This window comes from Protopterus annectens, chromosome 9.part0, assembly GCF_019279795.1.
Source record: "Protopterus annectens isolate FY-2018-M chromosome 9.part0, PAN1.0, whole genome shotgun sequence".
NCBI lineage: Eukaryota > Metazoa > Chordata > Ceratodontiformes > Protopteridae > Protopterus > Protopterus annectens.
In genome coordinates, this window is record NC_056743.1 from 1,348,470,046 (window position 1) to 1,348,491,032 (window position 20,987).

Below are 20,987 nucleotides of genomic sequence, written 5' to 3' on the forward strand. Positions count from 1 at the left end.
AGTTTCCGGGGTCCGTTGTGGCACCACCGTTGTGGAGTGGGACCACTGTTGCTGTATGCCATTCGTTGGGTACATATCCTGTAGTAAGGCTGAGATTGAACAGTCTACATCCCATGTATTACATGCCAAAAGAGCATATAATTGCGTCTACATCCCATGTATTACATCACTGCAAAATCCCTATACTTACTACATTAATACTGTTCACATTTATAAAACACGTCAAAACATTTCATTTTCCCTTTTCTTTAGCTTCATGGTTTCATAAGTTTATAGCTAATTACTAGGCTAGCATTCTTAATAGGTCATTCGAAGCCTAGCTAATTTCCCTTCCAAATGTGAGAATCAAACACCATCTTGAGTCAAACACCTTAACCTTTACACCAACCCCCAATTATTAGCTATACTTATCCCTTTAAATTTCTCTTTTCTGTGTTTTACCCTTTTACTAGTAAAATTCTTTTTTTCTTTTACTACCTCCCAATTTGTCATCTTCATTGCTTATGTCGGATCCTTTTTCTGTGTCCTGTTTACTACTTTATCTCATCTCCTTTTTCTTCTACTACTAATTATTACCTCTCTCTTCATTTTTTCTTTCTCTTTCCTTACTTTTATTTTCAGTTTTGCAATCCACCCATAAATGCCCAGTTTTGTTACATTTATAACATTTCAGTTCACATTTTTTGCATCATGTCTCATTTCCCCACTAATGTAACATTTTCTTTTGTAGCAGTTTCTTATCAAATATATTCATTTTCCACCAAAAAAAATGTTTTGGGTTGTCCCCAGTATTTTGGACACCCATATTCCCCTCCACATTTATCATACGTGGTATATGTATAATTTTTCCTCTTTCTATTTTTAACACAGTATTACACTTCCAGCCACCAGTCTATAAACCCATTTTAGTCCAAGAGAAAATCACCAGCACTCACTGGAATGGATTCAATGTAGACTTTATTAAATCAACCCACAGTCAGCAGACAAGTTTTGGCACAAAGGGACCATTATTAAAAACTTGTATAACTCTAAATTAATTGTAATATTATTTATCTTGTGACGTGTATAAACTGCACTGACTTATGTTTATGTGGGCAAGTCAAGAAGAATGCCAAAAGAGCACATAACAGAACATAAGTCTGATATGTGTAAGTTGATTTAAACCAATGCTTTAGCCAAACATCTGATAGAATTTGGCAATGAACACAGTTTTGTTTTTAGTTATACAAGTTTTTAATAATGATCCCAGATGGGGTGATATGGATAATAAGTTTGAGACATTTGAGTATAAATGGATGGTTATGCTTTGTGCTGACAGGACGTCTGGTATTAAACTAGTGCGAGTCTGAAGCCTCTTCTAAGGCACAAGCAGATGTGCCTTAAATGAAGCTTTTGGTTTAAGAATTAATTGCTTTATTGGTTTATTTGTATTTGAAAGGTGGTCTACTAAATCATATAATTAATATGCTAATTATTTAATGGATGTTGTAATTGTACTGCTTTAGCACTGAGGAAGGATCTTTTGATCTGAAAGCTTTTGCATTGCATTTTAACTTTTGTGATTAAAGTTTTAAAGTATACGGTGTTTGCAGAGTTCATTTTTTTTTGTTTGAATTCAAGTTATACGTTTGCTCTGCTTTACCATAGTGTGGTTCCTTTAGTGTTTTGGTAAGTATTAATGTACTATCACCTTAGAAGTGTTAATGTATTACCACATCAGAAGTCTTATTGTGCTACTACCGCAGAAGTAATTGTAGTAGTAGTACTACTAACTACTACCTCAGAAGCATTAATATACTACCACCTCAGAAAGATAATGTATAAACACCTTAAATAAAAATGTTTATCTTAACTCTGTCAAACTGTGTCCATACTGTTTAAGTTGATGTCATGTCTTTATTTTTAGGAATATTGTTGCTGAATATGAAAATACAATTGCACAGATGATTGGTAAGCCTGATTCATGTAAATATAAACAATATAGCTTGATTACTGTGTATTTACAGCTAGCCAGCAATGTCATTAACAAAATTTACCTGCTTTCTCCTCTGCAATGCAACAACACCCACATAAAAGCAGAATACCATTACAATTTGCTGAAAATAACTGTAGTGTAAGTTTCAGTGAAGTCAGCACTTCATATCCACATTCTACACATGGTAGACAGAACAATAGGCTGTGATGGGCATAACCCAAGAGGAACTGGGGATTATGGAGTAAATACTCCTCCTGAACTTTCTGCATAACTGTTTGTATTGCAGACTTTTGTTGCATGAGAGGATGTCTCAGATCTGGAGGACTTGAACTGCTGAAAACTGAAAAAAAGTGGAGTCATTTTTAGAGATGTATGCTCCTGCAAATGGCGAACAATGTGAACCATGACATTGTGTTGTATATTTTGGTTTAGCATGCCTAATAGCCTTTTTCTGTACTAGAACCCCATTGTTTTTGTCATTATAACTAATGAGAAGATGCTAATTCAGACTAAATTGCTTCTTATTAGAACTGTTCTTTTATCTAGCAATGTGGCTTTAATTTATTTCCCAAACTGGGACTGTGCATTTCAACATAAATGTTTCTTTGGTAAGACTTACCATTTTTCAGTACTAAATATTCCAGTGGCTTTGACCAATACTTATATTGTGTAAAGCCACTAAATTTCAGACTGCAAGTACTGACCAAGAGAAGTACTGCAAGTCTGAGAAATGAATGTGTTCACAAAAATACATTGGGAAACATTACTCTTGTGGTGTTTAAGAAAGTGTACAGCAATGTCAATCTGTATTGTGTGTTATAATGGGGAGGATGAGCCATGTTTTATAGTGAGCCAGTCACTGCTGAGGTCTGGAAAGATCCAGAGTATTTTATATGAAGTAACAAAAAGGGAAGCCTATCTAGTTCAACAGCGCAGGGAATTTCTCTCTTCAGAATAACTTTAATCACTAGTACAGTCATTGTGTTTTAGATTGTATGACTGATATGTTTTGGTTCCTCTTGCAGAAGATGAACAAAGAACACGCTCGTCATCTCAAAAGACCCTTCAGCAGATGACTGCAGAGAAAGACCAGGCCATTGCAGACCTCAACTCTGTAGAAAGGTCTCTCTCTGACCTTTTTAGAAGATATGAAAACATGAAAGGGGTGCTAGAAGGATTCAAGAAGGTACTTTTGGAAGCTTGCTTCAGGTTTTCAAGGTGTAATACTTGTAGCTAAACAATACAAGCAGTAGGTTTTTAACACACTGCTGGGACCATGGTTATTTGCAGGGACTTTTGTGCATAAGCTATTTCATTCTTCTATGTAAGTAAGCTCTGTGTAAGAGACGAGAAAAGCGTCAGGCTTGTTACATAGAGTAAGACTAGTAAATGTGTTACAAAAGTCACTGCAGAAGCTGTACAGACTGAACCAACCATTCTGACAGTGAAAGCTGTCACGATGGTCCAGTTAAATACCTTTCTGATAAAATGTGGATTTATAGTGGGCACTTAACGTGTTTCTTTGAGCTGGAGTCAGAGACAAGTTATTTTCCAGGTGAAACACATTTCATTTCAAAGTGAAGTTTTGGAATGTCTTTTATATGTTCTTTTTCTCTTCACCTGCCAACCAGAAGTCCCTCTTCCCATATTTTTTGAGCTTACTCAATCCCCCCAGCACATCAGCCTCTTAGAAACTACCAGTGTGAGAGTGAGAGAGCAGAGGAGTGGGAAAGCATTGTAATCCTACATTTCACTACCTAAATTGAAATCTCCCATTGATTCCCAACCGTTATCCTAAATCCTGCTCCTTAATCATAACCTTAAAACTCCCAGTCACTCTCTAACCCTAATTATAATCATGAGCCCTGCTTTGTGCTCTTAACACTAAAATTCCCAGTCACACACTAAACCTAATCATAAACCACACTCCCTAAACCAAAAAACTTTCAGCCACTCTTTAAACTTCCCAGTCACACCCTAACCATAATCCCAAACCCTGCTAACACTAATCCTAAAACTCCCACTCCCTCCTTAACCCAGTCACAAAAAGTGCTCCCTAAACCTACACTACCTAAACTTCAGTCAGTCAAACCCTGCTTCCTAACTCTAATCCAAAGACTCTCAATAGTTCCATGGCTGGATCATGGAAAATATCATATTTATATGGCACTGTGGTAAATTTCTCCACGCCCTAACCCTAACCATAAATCTGCCAGTCACCCTCAAAAGCTAAGCTGAACTCTCACTCACTCCCAGTCCCTCTACACTGCTCTTGCACTTACCTCGCTAAAACTGAAATACCTGTTCAAGTGCCAGCCCAGGTGAGCTGCCTGAAGCCCAAATACCCAACCTTACAAGACTGTAGTCCATGATTAACCAGGACTCAAGCAAATAAGGTACACATGTCTAAAGTCTCTCATAGGATGAGAGCCATCACTGTAGATGAAGACAGTGATGATCTGAAAAGCCTCTGTATTGAAAGACCTGTTAATGGGGATTAGATCCAGCTGGAAATGTTGAAGAAACTGGACAGCATGTCCAGCACACCTCTACTATGTTGCTTGGAAAGTAGGGGGATTACCTCTGAACTGGCACAATGAGGTGGTGGTGTTCCCCATTTTTATGTAATGAGACTACAGGGTGAGTCCTCAGTACAAGGGATAACACTTCTCATTTTCCTTATAAAATCCTGTGCCTTGGTATTGTAGAGGAGACTGACCAATAACCAAGCTTTAGAATCAGAAGGAACAGTGGGCTAAGTCTGTGCAACTGTGCAGTTGTATGCAGGGATGTAGCAATTTGCTAATGCAGGCTACAGTTTCTGGTTTATGAGTCTGTGGTTGTCATGTGCTATGAGAGGTTCTGTAGGAACATAACCTATCAGGCTGAGTTCAGCATGTTACCTGGGTCTGTAAGGTTACAGTGATAATTGGGAATACATCGCTGAAGTTGCTGATTTTGATCAGTGTGTGAGTCGGCCTTGAATAAGGGTTTATCTCGTCACCACTCTTATTTATGATTTTGATGGACAGTATATCAAGTTGCAGCTGAATGCGGAAGGGTGACAAGTTTGGGTCCCTAGGTAGGTGTAGCATATTTTTGTTTGTAGATGATGTCCTTTTAGCTTTTTCTGACTGTGACCTCTGACAGATGTTTAGCTACTGATTGTAAAGTGGCTGGGATAAGAACTTACCAACTCCACATCTGAGGCCATGGTGCTGCATCAGAAAAGAGTGGGCCGCTTTCTTTGAGTGGGTGAGGGTCAGCATTCCATAGTGAAGGAATAAAATGACCTTCCTGTTTTGTTTACAAATGATAAGTAGCATGAGATGTGCAAATGGTCTGGGATGGGGCCACAGTCTGACCACTCAACAGATCTGTGATGGTGAAGCTGGAGCTGAGTTTTCAGAAAAAGGTCAACATTTACCGGCCACTCTGTATCCCCGTCCTCACCAGCAATCATGAGCTGTGGGTAATGGCAGACACCAAATAATGAAATAATGTTTCTCTGCAGGGTCACTGAGCTTATTGTCCAACACAAAGACCGAACCTTGGTGCACCTGAAGTGCTGGGAGTAGTTTCTACTTCTGCAGATCAGTAGCAACCCAGTGAGATGATTTAATGATTTTATAAGGATGGCTCCTGAGTGGCTGCTCTTAGAATAGTTCTATGTGCAATGCCTGCAAAGAGCAGTCTCTGAGGCAGACCAAGACATGATGGAGAGATTGTCTCTACCGGAAGCAGTCTGTGAAGCAGACCAAGATGTGATGAAGAAATTGACTCCTGCATGGCCTAGGGATGCTTGGGAAATCTCTCGGGATAATCTAGAATCAGTAGGTGAAGACACAAAGCTTTATGTGCTCCAGTTCTGACCCTTTACTGATCTGTTCAGAAGATTTAAACCGTGCATTACAATGCTATCTGGATAAAACACTTTTATCACAAGTTTTTTTTTTCTTTTGTCTTGTGTAGACATGCCTGAGCATAATGCATTAATACAATTATGTGGTCCTTTCCTGCATCAAGCATTGTAAGTGAGGTGTTCAAAGCTCATCGTAGGTATATCTATTGTCTGTTCTGGAGCTTTGTGAGAAATTGGAATGTTAGTGATACTGATAAATGTACCTCTGCCTGACTTTAATGTATTTTTATGGAGGCTAAACATAAACCAAATAAGCTAAAAATGAGTAAATCATACAAATGACAGTTTGCTTTTTTGTTTATTTTGTCAGAATGAAGAAGCACTAAAAAAGTGTGCTGAAGACTACTTGGCCAGAGTCAAGCAAGAAGAACAGCGGTATCAAGCCCTAAAGATGCATGCCGAAGAAAAACTCGACAAGTACGTGGGTTTGTTTTCTCGTCACTTTGTGGATGTTCCTCACAAAACTGTGCCTTGCCATTGAAAGTCCTTGTCAGCATTCTCCTGAACTATGTTGTTTATCTTATCAGCTTTGATCACAGTACACTAAAAGTATAGTTTTGTTGTTTTTTGACATGTGGGAATGCTAGTTTTCACTTTTCAAGATGAATTGGCTGCTGATGTAACCAGGGTGGAGATGTTTTTAGCTGCTGGTCCTTGTTAAGTGATTGACCGTACATTTTCAGAGTTCCCTTGTCCCATCTATTGATTTCAGGAGAATAAGACTTAGAATAATAAGACTTTTCACTGAACTGGCAGCCTTGTCTAGCTTATTTCCTTTTCACCTGTAACAAAACCACATGTGACTACTTTTTTGCCTTCTAGCAATATAGCTGTAAATTTCCTAACCTCTCCCTTTCTCGTTTAGTTTTTCATTCTTGAAAGCAAGCCTTTGCGTCCTTAGTCATTTAGATACAAACCTTATTCTTGCTTTTTTATTTTTACTCTCTCTGCTCCATTCCCCAAATGCAAACTAAAAAACGTTGTCCTCTTTCTAACCATCTCCCATCATCACTTCTTGGAGGACCACATGAATCTTATTCCCTACACTTTAACTGATCTCATTCTCCATAACTCCTGAAATTGTATTTCTTGTATAAATCTACTTTTGCTAAACCTCATTCCATCTGATCTTGTTTTCTCCTCTCCATAACCTTATCAACTGTTACTATAATTCCTCTGTCCTGAGATATCACTGTTGCCTGTGTGTCTTTTATACCTTTTTTCTGAACCAGACACGTCCATGATCACCATTCCACATTGAAACTTTTACCACCGTCTTCTTTAGAATTCTGAATTACCACATTTAAACTGTTTTGACTCCCTACCCCATGTGTGCAAGTCTACCCTCCACATCATTGGTTATTCCTATTGGATGGACATAACATTTCTATATGTTATTTTTCAGAATGAGGCAAGTCACAGTGGCTAGTTGAAATCAGAAATAAGTTCAAATCAATTTTTTCCTGTCAAATCATTTTTTTTTTCTTGTGGAACCCATCACCATTTGTTATAGAAACCATAACCCTACAACTCTAATTCTAATCCTACAACTGTAATAAAAAAACTAGTAAAAAAATCTCTTATCCCTAACTATAACTCAAACTCTAATGCTAAAACTCACTCCTTACATTGGCCCCTAACACTAGCCTTGTGACAGACAGTCTTCAGGTAGCATAACTTGCAGATGCATTGCTTTCATCAAACAAGTTCCTGCCTTGTAGGAACAGCCATGGCACCTTCAGTAGGCTAAACTGATAATAAGTTTGTTTCCTTCCTGTAAGGACAAAACTCTGGATTGTTAGCTGGCTGACAGGTTATTAGAGAGTGCTGAGGGCACAGGAGTTACAAGTCCAGTACCACAAAAAGCAATTCCAGCACCTTGAGCCCACCCACTCACCCCCATAGAGCAACTCATTCAGCATGTCCTTCTCACTAATTCATCATCTTCCCAATCTGCTGCTAAATCCACATCACGCGTCTGTCACTGATACAGAAGTGAAAGGTGGTAAAAGAAGTTATGGGAATAAGCAAATAAGGGTCACAGAGTAAAAGCATACAAATCTCTGTTTGGAGAGTAAACACACAGGTTGGAAATCTCTGCTGTGGAGGAAGTTAGATTAGAAATGTCTTCTGAATAGAAGGCTTTGTGGAATATCATCAGAGAAAATGAGAATGTATCTCTTTGTGACCAGTAATCTATTAAATAGTGTAGCATTTTAGAGTTTGTCTGGCTGAAGTCTGCATTTGGACCTAGAGCCTGGAGTATCCTATTGATTTTCTAGATAGCTAGTGGTATTTCAGGTAATACAAAGGTGACTGGACAAAGGACTGGCACCAGAGTGATGAAATGGCTGCAGCTCTGAGAGTAAACTGCATGCACTGGGTCTTTATTCTGGTAGAAGGGATGTACATATGATCTGAATGCCAGATTCCTGAAACAGTTTTAAATGGGATTTAATAATTAAAACGTATGGGGCATGATTAAAAAAGATCATGGCTAGCTGATAAGGAAGCTCATACTGATGTCAGATATTAAGTGTGATTTCCTTGCAAATGGGGTAGAAGCTAGTTAGAAAAACCTTCCTGGATTTAATTATTCTTATTCATTTGGCTGTTTCAATAACTGCATGTTCAAAATGTCAAACAGGGTTTCAAGAATATCTGTCAAATGGAGAACTGAAGACTTCAGCTCTGCAGTTATGATGCAATACAGCAGTCACCTTTGTTTAGTGTCACTGTAACATGTCTGTCCTTCAGCACTGTCTTGTATAACATTCTGATATACGCTAGGTATTACTGAAGTAAAAGGTCAGAAATTACAAGAGTCTGAGCTGTGCCACTACCTGCATGTCAAATAAGCCCTTAAGTATAAAATAATTTAATGTTCAAAAACAGTTGTAAAAGTACTGTAAACCTCACTATATGAGCCACTGGATGCCTGCAGACCCAGTTTAAAGTCTAACGGTTACAGCAACTCAGCAATGCTACGTTTTAGTGGCATTCACTTTTTTTAGTCCCTGAGCAAAAGAAATTCAGTAGGTCATCAGGAATCTTCGTGCTCTGTTATTATACTGTACTTAAACAGTGTACATATCTTAGCACTCTGTTATGTACTGTACTTAGTGTACATATCTTAGCACTCTGTTATGTACTGTACTTAGTGTACATATCTTAGCACTCTGTTATGTACTGTACTTAGTGTACATATGTTAGCGCTCTGTTATGTACTGTACTTAGTGTACGTATGTTAGCGCTCTGTTATGTACTGTACTTAAACAGTGTACATATCTTAGCACTCTGTTATGTACTGTACTTAGTGTACATATGTTAGCACTCTGTTATGTACTGTACTTAGTGTACATATGTTAGCACTCTGTTATGTACTGTACTTAGTGTACATATGTTAGCGCTCTGTTATGTACTGTACTTAGTGTACATATGTTAGCACTCTGTTATGTACTGTACTTAGTGTACATATGTTAGCGCTCTGTTATGTACTGTACTTAGTGTACATATGTTAGCACTCTGTTATGTACTGTACTTAGTGTACATATGTTAGCGCTCTGTTATGTACTGTACTTAGTGTACATATGTTAGCGCTCTGTTATGTACTGTACGTAGTGTACATATGTTAGCGCTCTGTTATGTACTGTACTTAGTGTACATATGTTAGCGCTCTGTTATGTACTGTACTTAAACAGTGCACGTGTTTTGCCATGTGAAGATTAGGTCAGTATCTTAGTTTGCATGCCCTCCAAGCCAGTCATCTCAGTGGCATGACTAGATAAAGTCCTGACTACAACCCATATATCACGGGCTCACTTGGTGACCTGCACACTGGAAGAGCTGGTGTAGGTGCAAGTGGAATGTTGAGGCAGGGCCTGCTGTCCTTGGGGGGGGGGGGGTGACACTGGGCATGTGTATCCAAGTTTGTACCCAAGTAACACATACCAGACTAAAATCCTCGGGGGGTGGGAGACAGAAATCATTTGTAATCAGGTGACACAAGGCGAAGGGGTAAGACCTGAGTGCTACATGCGTCATGGAAATGGGTTACATCACACTAAGGTTCACAGTATGTTCCCCTGAGTAAGACCATAAGCAGAAGACCCTCACTCCCCCATATGGATGCTTGCATCACAACTGGCATTCAGCTGCCATACTGAGTGGACTAATGAGCAGTAGTGCTGTTGTCACATCTCTGGGAGTGAATGATTCAAGTCTGTGTTTGGGGGTGAAAGTTTGATGGTCAATTGGGGAGTGGAGTAGAAAAATAAGTCTTTTCAGACCTGCATACTTAGAATGTCAGTACAGTTTCTTAGCAGCGTACCTAAAACTAAGCAAAAAATGTAACAGAAGTAAGGAAGGAAGGTGCAGTACTAGAGTGTGAAGTCAGGAGTTATCTGTAGAAAGCAATACGTTACTGTCTGTAGGTATACTCGTATGATTGCACTTCAACTTAATGAACTGTTAGCAGTTCTAGAGGCCTCATCTTTGCAAATGTATAGTCAAACTATATTTTGCGAAAGGGGTGTAAGTTTCTGCAATAGAAGTCATACAGGATGGAGTATTAGAATTTAACATGCATCACTTCAAGGCAAGGAGAAAGAAGAGAGAGTTTGACAGATGCTTCAAAGAACCTTGAATGAATCAGTAGAATCTTTGAGTACCACCTTTCTGGGGGGAAAAGTGTATTTGAGAACAAGAGAACACAGTCTGAGGATGCAAGATGAACTGTTTAAGGAAGGTACACAGAAGTGTTATTTTACAGATGAAGCAGTGAATGGAATTGGCTTTCTGAAGAAGTGATGGAATGAAATGGGAAAGCTATGTTTTTAACAGGGTCTGTAGTTTTTGAAATAGGTAGAGACATGTACATGTAGTGATGTGTGCAGTGTAGCTAAGCCAAGCAGTCATTTCCTTTTAAAATCTGTTTCTAGTTTTAGCAGTATTCATATACCTGTAAATCTAGCAAGAAGTATGCACAGGTTAAGGCAGACACAAATATCTAACCTGTTTTGTTGCAGTCCACATTAAAGGAATAATTTTAATTAAGTTATTGTTTAATGCTTTTCTGTCCTACAACTCTCCCCATAACTGTGTAGTCTGAAGCTCAGCTTGACCCTGTGTGTTTCCTTTTGGGATAACCCACTCCATATCACCTCAGTCACTCAACCTAGTTGTAAAAGATGAAACAGCTAAGCACACTGTAAGTAAGCATGTCCTGCATTGTCTTTGGATGATGCACAGTTTAAGCTACTTACCTAAGCCAGTGGTGTGATTGAGAAGTTGGTATTTAGATGGTGGTGTAACAACACCACCTACTGTATATCTGGCCTTCTCTATGTATGCAGTAGGCACGTTAATGGAGATGTGCAGTACAGCCTTTGCTTTACAAATTAATCAATTATATACTACACTTTGGAGAAGAGACCTGAATTTAGAACTACAATTGTGGAAGTAACTCTGCAGCATGAGAAACGGAGATGCACTGTTCAGCATAACATTGCTGGACAACAGCATAATTGTTACATGGACTGTTTAAAAAATAAAAGAATGCATAGCACATCCTGATTTGTATTACAGTGGACACTGCCACAACTGTCCCTGATCAACCCATCACACTGTGGCACAGTAGAACTCTTGATAGTGGGAGGTGGTCAGTTACTGGAGCTCCTCATTTAGCATATATGCTAATCAGTTGTCCTCTTCAGTCACAGACAATGAATTAGTCTTGTCCACAACAGTGGACAATTGACTGCAGCAGCCATCTGCAATGGGCAACAACTGTGCTGTAAAAATGTACAACTTGTGCCTACTGTCTGCTTGCCATAGACCATAACAGCTCTGTGTGGGTGGGGGTGTGAGTGGGGGTGAGAGAGATTGCTTATTATCATGTTTAGATTTTCTCATTCTCTTTTTCTCAACATCTTATTTAGTTAACAACCCCCCCCCCCCCCGTAAGAAAAGGGCCACAGATGAATTAAAGCTCCCTTTTATTCCTTTCCTGGCTTCTCACTGCCTCAACATCTTTCATGTCAGTGGAAGAGTTATTCTGTCTGTGAGGCTGGATGACACAGTAACAATTCTATGACTATGCATTTGCTGTAGCTCCCTGACATATTAAGCAGAAGGGATTAGATGTTGGGGGAAATGCTTGCAAATCCTGCTGCAAGCTGAAGGGAGCATTGATCTGCGCTTGGACCACCTGAATTTGTCATCTGCCTACAGGAAGTACAGGGAGAAGCTGCGACAACAGTGTAGCAAATTCTGACAGCCAAACGTCTGGCTACAGGTACTGTATTCACTGCACTAACCCTTATCCTAGTGAAACAAAGGGGCACTGTGGAGACCCTTAGTCAAGGCAGGTTGACATTTCAACTATATGCCTCATTATTCCAAAACATCATGCATGCATGAATGTTGCTTGTTCACAGCCCTGACACTAACATCATCCACAACTACCATTGCACAAGGATTATGCACAATGTTTGTGAATACACAGGAGTGATTCTTAACATTGCTGTCAATAACCAGTTTTAATTTTTATGTACCAAACACAGTTGCCTAACACTAAGAAAATTACACATGGCTAAATCTTTCCTAACAGCCAAAGCTAGGGCCTCCACCCTATCATTTACCATGTCTCATGTACTCGGCTCACCTTTTTAGTAACTTGGCCTTTCCACATCAAAGCAAACTGAAACAAACATATACTAATATTGCCTGTTTCATTTCTGGGCACAGTGGACACTCTCATCACTGTATGTCTCTTTATGCTTGACCTTAGCTGGCTTCTATATAACCACTTTCTCAGTTCTACATAATGCTTGGCTTATAAACTGCTGTGCTACCCAAACTGCTGAACGCTATTTAAAGTTATTAATTGGAGATCCTTCAATACAGCTTTAGATAATCCATTCACCAGATGGCTTAAATATCTATGAACTTTAATAAATTTGGCATCTGTGTTTTCTATCTCCATTGGTAAAATTTGGAGCAAGTTCCCTGCTGAGGTAAAAATGAAATGTAAAAGGGCATTTAAATCCCTTCTGACCACTTAGGTCAGTAACGGTGGGATGGCTGTACAAGTACTGCATCACATGAATATCCCACTCCCTGACTAAGCTGCTCATTTCTGACCCCTGTTGTATCGCCTTGTCTGTGCAGCAGCAGGCCCTATCAACCAACTTAAGCTACGAGAAGTTGTTTCCACATGCTATATTTGTTACTAATTTCTACTGATTTGCCTTAGAGCATTTGTCATTTAACACACATAAGTATGTATTTTTTACATTGCTGTGTTTAGGACAAGACTATATACTGTAGTTGAATTATGCTTTCTCTGTTTAACTGCGTAGTGTTTACCTGTAACTTGTTGTTTCCTTGTTTTCTTAGAGTTGCTACTGCAGGACATTGCTGAAGAGGGGACCTTCCAGTTGAACATTCCTAGTTTAGCAAATGTATACAAGTAACATTAGTGAAAGGATGCTCAGGCTGTATAATAGGTCACCAATCAAGGAACAGATCTGGTTATGCCTCCTAATTTTGTTCTTTGAAGATTTAGTAAAGGCCATGCAACTGATAATGACATATAGGGATAGATCCTTGGCTATGGCTCAAGCAACCTGGGTACAATTATTAGTTTGAGTGCTTGACAGCATAGTCAGGGAGGATAGGTATGCACATGCTTGCCAGGGGGTTACACACATTTGGATGCACCTAAACCTCAGCCCCGAGTGGAGAATGTGGAAAAGCAAGGGGGGGTGTTGTCCTTGAATGTGGGTCTGTGGCTGAGGTAGCACAAATGTGGGATGATATGCCAGTGAGTCGTGTTGCACATCCTCCCTGGTATGCAGTGGGAGTGTGCAGGAAGTGGGAAGTTAGGAGCATTAGTGCCTTAATCTCATCACTAGCCCTGAATATGGGTTGTAGATTGTCTAGGATAGACTAGTCAGGTTTGGTAAACCTAGTGAACAAAGGCAGAACCCCTAGGAACACTTTGTGATAAGCTATGAGGAGTCAAAAAATATTCAGGTAATGGCCAATATTTACACATTTGTGTGTGCGTGTGAATAAAGAGCCAGTTTTGCAGTATTCTTATTCCTTGACATTTTACACTCATCCTTAAACTTTGTAACGAGGCAAAAGGCAGGTTGATGAAAGCAAGCATGAATTACAATTCATAATGATGGAAATATGGTGCTGCCACAAGTGAGAGGTGTATAGAGACAACGGTGTGTGTACAAGAGGTGTAAAAGTAGGGGTAGTTGAACAGTTACGTAACAACACTGTGTGTGTAATGTTTTTAATGCAGCATGGTTGAAATTCCATTTTTCAAATGTCACTGAATGCATATAATGATTCATCAGAACTAATCATTGATACATCCAGTTTTGGCAAACTACATTACAGCAACTTTATTTTGTGTTTTAGGCAACTTTTAATTTGGTAGTGACAGTTGTAAGTCATGAAATGCCACTGGGATAAATTGTAGTATTTGTGGTACGCAGGGTGCTAGCTGCAGTCGCGGGAATGTCCCCTTTCCTTAGGGACAGTTCCTCAATATTCAATAAACATTTAGTGGAGTGAAGGGGTTGAAGTGCACTTCTTGAGGGAGTGGTGGTAGGGAAAATATTTCCACAAGAAATACTGCCATTGTGTCTCCATTTACTTTATCTACTTTCAGTGAAAGCATGTTTTTTTTTGTTCTGTTTTCTTTTTGCATTCAATAAGTTTTCTTTCTTTTTTATTGATGACCAGTAATTTATTAGACATGCATTGTGTATCATGCAGTCCTCACGCATGGTGTATGTTTTCATAATTCTGATTTTTATTTCATTGCACTCTGTTTGTAGCTGTCATTCAGATATCCCATATCCAAGACTAGAACTATGGAAAAGGCTGACAATAGTGAAGAAAAGCGAGGGAAATGGAAACTGTTGTTCCTAAGATTGGAAATTGTCTATAGTATACAGGGCACCTTGTGCACAATAGAAGATCAAAATACTATCCTTTATGTTCCAGAGTAAAATGAGGATGTGCTCATCGCCGCAGTAAGGAAGGAAACGGTGAGTGCCTGAAGTTAAAAATGTCAGAACCCAGAGAAGGAAATAAATATTCTTGTTGCACATTTACTGACTGAGAACGCCAGGGCGGGAATGGAGATGAAAAAGCCCCTTGGCAGTTGTGAGCATACCACTGTATGACACATGATCCATTCAGCAGGAGTATCAGAAGCAGCACCACTGTGTGACACATGATCCCTTCAGCAGGTATGACAAAAGCAGCACCACTGTGTGACACACATATCCCTTCAACAGGAGCGGCAGAAGCAGCACCACTGAGTGATGCATGATCCCTTCAGCAGGAATGGGAGAAGCAGCACCACTGTGTGACACATGATCCCTTCAGCGGGAGTGGCAGAAGCAGTACCACTGAGTGACACAGGATCCCTTCAGTAGGAGTGGCAGAAGCAGCACCACTGTGTGACACAGGATCCCTTCAGTAAGTGTGGCAGAAGCAGCACCACTGTGTGACGCACAATCTCTTCAGCAGGAATGGCAGAAGCAGCACCACTGTGTGACACACGGTCCCTTCAGAAGGAGTGGCAGAAGCAGCACCACTGAGCGGCACATGATCCCTTCAGCGGGACTGGCAGAAGCAGCACCACTGAGTGACCCATGGTCCCTTCAGTGGGAGTGGCAGAAGCAGCACCACTGAGTGACACATGATCCCTTCAGCAGGTGTGACAGAAACAGCAAGAACAGATATTTATGGTGGTAGAGAAGTAAAGGTAGAATTCACACTGCTAGTAGGTACAGTCAGAAAAAGAATGGAAAGATGGCAAGAAGTTACACTAGTAGGGAGAGCTGTAGGGGAGGGGTAGTACCTTATAGGGGGGAAAAGTAGGAAAAGGCATCCTGTATCATAAGTGTAGTAAAAGATGACAGTCAGCTACATTAAAGGTGAAGAGTACATAAGACAGGATTCATATGGTAAAGTAAAAAAGAATGTACTGAGGAAGACCATGGCAATCATAGAAAAGGAAATGTGAAGAAGGCCACTTTGTATTCAAAAGAGTTTTCTTTTTGGTGTATTAGGAAGATGTGGCCTGACACTGGAGCACTTGAAACAGGAATAGGGAGAGAAATATGAGGAGGCCAGAGTCATGTAAAATACTAAACAAGTTCTTCACTTCTGAAGAGCAGACAGGCAACATGCCAGTTTATGAAGATGGGATGGAGTCTGGTGGGGAAAAGGCAAGTGTGTTTAAGGAAGAAGTAGGAAATGGAATTTTTTAAGACTGAGTACATATAGATTTAGAAGGTGTTTGTTAGAATATTTGCTACACTATGTATTCACTCGCTGGAATTTGGAATAATGCCACAAGAATAGAGTGGTTTTCCTACACAAGGATGGGCTTACAAAGAAGGTGTGCAACTACAGGCCTGTTAGTCTTATTTCCATCACAGAGAAAGCCATGAAAAAATTTCTGTAGGGCACACTGTTAGAGACCCTGATCCTGCAAATAAGTACAAAGATAGCTTCACACAGCAGGTGTCTTTCCAGTAGCTTTATCTAGTACTGAGAATGAGTATCCACTGAGATAGATAAAGGAGGTCATTGGGGTGTGGTATTGCTGGAGTTTAGTGAGACCATCTGTACTGTGCTACACAGGAGACTGATGGGGAAGAGAAAGGTGTGAAGCACTGTCAAAGGCCAGATGGATTCAGACCTGGAACTGGAAGCAAAGAGTGATTATTATGTCTTTTGTCTAAAAGGCAGCTACCAATAGAATCCCATAGTGTTAGGACCTATCCTGCAAAATGCATTTGTATCGGATGTGCCTCTGGTACTGGAATGCTAGGTATACTGGCCTTGGCCCTGGGAAGGTCAGGTAAGGAAAACAATCTGAGATTTGTAATCAATCTTGAGTAACACACAGCAGTTTGAAAAGGCAGGTGCTAAAGACCAGCAGGTTGGTAGGGTGTTGTAGAGCACCAGACACAAGATGTACAGTAGTTCATCCTGTGTATAGGACACATCTGGAGTACTGCAGTCTTTCTGAGAAAGGGAGATAGGGCAATGCAATGTACAAAAAAAAAAAAATAAATATATATATATATATAATAGATATATATATATATATGCAATGCACAAAAAGTTTGTATATGTGTGTGTATATATATGTATATATATATATATATATATATATATATATATATATATATATATATATATATAAATATATGCTTACGTGTACACTGTATGACAAAGTGCTAGCCCGATTAGAGGGATGCAAGTGCTGACTTCTGTGGAATGACTGGTATTGTTTGGAAGGTATACATCAGTACACAGAGGTGGGCATAAGAACATGAAGACACTACATTATGAGGAGCAAAGGAGATGAGATGGTGGTCAGGTGGAGATGCAAAGGCAGCACAGGTGCCATCTGTGAGGGGCAAGACAGGATTGGATTTTATGGAAATACTGTTTCATGGAAAGGGTATTTTGGCCTAGAATGCATTGTCAGTGGTAACTGAAAAGTAGGTAAAAAGGGCAGATTCAGGAGTGTCTTGAACCAATGGAAGTGGGATGAGTAAAAGGAGAAAGAACACCTAGTCCTAACTGCAACAGTTGGAAGGTCTAAGTGGATAGTAGCTGCGAGTATTGTTTGTATGATAGTCCTGACATCTTTATGTAGTAATATTAGTTGTTTCTAATGAGAAACCTTACAAATTGTCTCAGGGTGGAGTGAGTCCAGAAATGTAAAAAGGCAGGTTTCCTATGTTATACTCTATCAATGATGCCTAGGGAGCATATTGACTATGGTGTAGACTCAGAGAAGAGGAACTTGTTGAGTTTGAATTTTGTTTTCCATGGAACTTGGTTGAGGTTGTCTTTTGTTTTCAGCCTTTTTCCTCTTATCCAAATGTGTGTGACTTTGGAGTAGCAATGCATAGAGATTATGGGGGTGGGAGCTTGTCACTGGGCTAGGGGCTTAGGAGAGACTTGCCCCTGCAACAAAAAAAAAAATGGTTGTGTTTGTGACCTCCTAAGGGTCTTAGACCTTTCAATTTAGATTAATTTCATGGCAACTGAATGACACACAGTTATTGTAAACCCCTTTTTAAGGTCTAAGACAGATTTTAGAGCCATGATTGATGTTTAGTATGCAAGAGTACCAAAAGCCATTGCAGCTTAATTGTGGACTGTAATATTTAAATAAACATTTTGCGGTTATGATATTTAAACCAAGGTCTTTACCAATTCTCTTTACCATAAGTTATTTGTTTCTTTTTCAGGATGCTTGGTTTGGAGGTTTTTTGAATTTTTTTCCAGAAAGCAAAGTAACCCAATGTGTTTACCACAATATTACATTCACAGATTTCTAAAAAGTACAGGACAATAAATTAATTCCCAGTGGCTCAATATTTTGTTTACAACTGATGTACTGTTAACACCAAGTGGGGATGTATTTTTAGGAAGTGAGACTTTTATTCTTTATTTCTTTACTCAGAAATGCATTAATTCTTCTTGGTGGAAGTTCACATCTGCATAGGTTAGGGACAGTAATATGTAAGCTTCACATATGTGCATGTGTTAGGGTGCTGTAATGTCATATAAACTTACAGTGACATATCAATACTTGACATCTGTAAAAGTATACCTAATATCACAATTCCCTACTTCACTATTTTTGCTGAAAAGACTGAAAAAGGTGGTGTTCAGGTACACTATTTAATGCAAGACACTTTTAGTAGTCTGCATTCTAATGTCGTATTTCCCTTCTTTATAATTGATATTTTGAAGAAGAATCCCACATACCCTATAACCACCCCACGTATACACACTAACGTATGCAGTTACATAATGCAATACATACCTCTCAACCTGGAAACATCAAAAATCTGGACAAGACCCATGAAAAATAGGTACAAATCTGAATGCTGATTAACTTCTAATTTGCATACACGATTACATAACTCCACCCACTCCAATGGAGTTGTGGGATACCAACTTTCAAACGCAAACTGAAGAACAAACCGCCAAAATATGGCACCAGGGTCCCCCTGCAGCTATTCCAATGTCCCATTATCTGGCTGTTTTGCCCCATTTACCATAAACACTAATGTGTGCATACTGCTTTACTTCTACAATGATTATTTGGATTTTAGTTTTACATTTTGCAGCACAACAATGCACAAATACTAACAGATATCTGCTAAACAAAGCAATACTGTCTCACAATGAAAATAGACTTGGCATTAAAACTTCTCTGCCCATGAAACTAACATTAATTGAAACAGCATTGAAACCCACACCACATCCAAAGAAAATGCATCTGGCCAGTGCTGGATAAAGATTACCTTTGGCTGTTTTCAAATCATTTGCCCCTTGCACACAAAACAAGAAACATGCATGTGTTCTTTTCTTTGATACACCTTCTGACTTTATTAAATTATATTTCTTGTTAGACAGAGCACATTTTAAATTTATTGTTTGAACATTCTATTGTTTCCAACCATCCTAATAAATATTTTCCAAATTCAGCATTTTTGCATGGAGACTTTTTCATATAAACAAGTTATAACTCTCCAGTATGCTATTACCATTGTATGTTGTAACACGAGTACATAATGACTATCTCAGAGTGACCGCTTTCATCAGGATGCATTATTTATTTACATGTTTCAAACTAGGAAATAATTATGCAGATGAGGCTATCGGAGCAGAGCACTGTCATGCATTCAGTACTGAAAGACTCCAGAGATGAAACAAGTTTACAAATAAGTAATAATTTTCTCTTAAACTGTCTGTCTAGGAAGTACCTTAGCCATAAGCAGTTATAAAGGTCAAGAAAAAGAAGAGAACCATGAAATGCTGTACTGTCAAGGGGGGGGCATGCGTTTTATTAATAATAAATAAATATAACTATGTTTTGTAATCTTAGAAATATTAGAATTAAGTACTTTACTAGTACTGGTTACCGTCAAAGCGTGGAAGCAAGTTTTGCGCAGAAACCTAATGGGACAATAATAACAATTAGACCAGCTAAAGTATGCAAAAATGGACCCTATTGAGCAAATAAAGATACCCCATGGCTGATCATTTGATGTTGAGTCTCCCAAATTTGTCTTACAAGAAAATTGAAAAAATAAATAAATAAAAACACTCTTACAATAGGCATATATCGTTAACTATGACCAAACAATTGTTTCACTACATTCTCATTGTAAATAATGGAAGAATGGCATTGCCGTGCTTCAAAAATAAGTTCAGACAGTGGAGTATTAGATTAGAAAAGTGAAACAATTATTTGGGTAAGCCCACACACATGCACACAGTTTCCTTACTTGCCGAGTCTTCATTCTTTCTGGCCAGATCATCTGATTCCTTGTTCCCTGAACATAAATAAAATAATCCGTTACTGCCACCATTCACCGATAGTCCATTAGAAGAGTGCCATTCCCCCTCGCATTTGAGCAGCCAGGCAAGCCGGAAATATGTGCACGACATCAGCTCCTTGAGCTCAATTCCAACATAGCCCTGACAGAGCTGACGTCATCGCACACGTGATGACATCAGCTCTAACAGAGCGAAAATTAAAAAAACAAAGAAAAAAATCAGAAATGAAGGGCTGCCACTCTGGAATCATGGCACCCCCTCATTTGGACCCCAAAACTCTGTAAAAACAAGTAATTCGGTATGGTTGGGAAGTATGATGCAATATATATGAAAGAAAATTTTCCAAATATGGAATATTGCTAGAACTTTACCTTCTTAGAACCAAAGATTCATTCCCATTTATCCTTTGTTGATGCCGCTATACCCCTTGATAATGGTACGTCCTTGTAGATCACAGTGAGTCTTCTAATTAAAATTCCCTAAAATTTGGTTGGCAAGGTAGCTTGATATTTCTATTCTTTTATCTTGTAGTGAATTTAGTGGTTAAGTGATGTAACAAGACTTTGCAGTAATACTGAAAATAGCATTCATGTATTTATAACATAATAGCATGCTAAAATCTGCTGCAGCAGTATAAGGTATCATGATGGCATAACTCACAGGCATGAAGAAGTCATG

General features: G+C 39.1%; 1 protein-coding gene across 4 annotated transcripts in view; it reads left to right on the forward strand.

Moving 5' to 3' along the window:
- Positions 1-20,987, forward strand: part of TACC1 (transforming acidic coiled-coil containing protein 1) — a 981,198-nt gene that overhangs the window by 926,846 nt on the left and 33,365 nt on the right. For all 4 annotated transcript variants that reach the window (XM_044084331.1, XM_044084330.1, XM_044084328.1 and 1 more), the window contains 3 exons: positions 1,907-1,950; positions 3,001-3,161; positions 6,208-6,314. In XM_044084331.1, the coding sequence (XP_043940266.1) occupies positions 1,907-1,950; positions 3,001-3,161; positions 6,208-6,314 (312 nt within the window). The remainder of the gene's footprint in view (positions 1-1,906; positions 1,951-3,000; positions 3,162-6,207; positions 6,315-20,987) is intronic.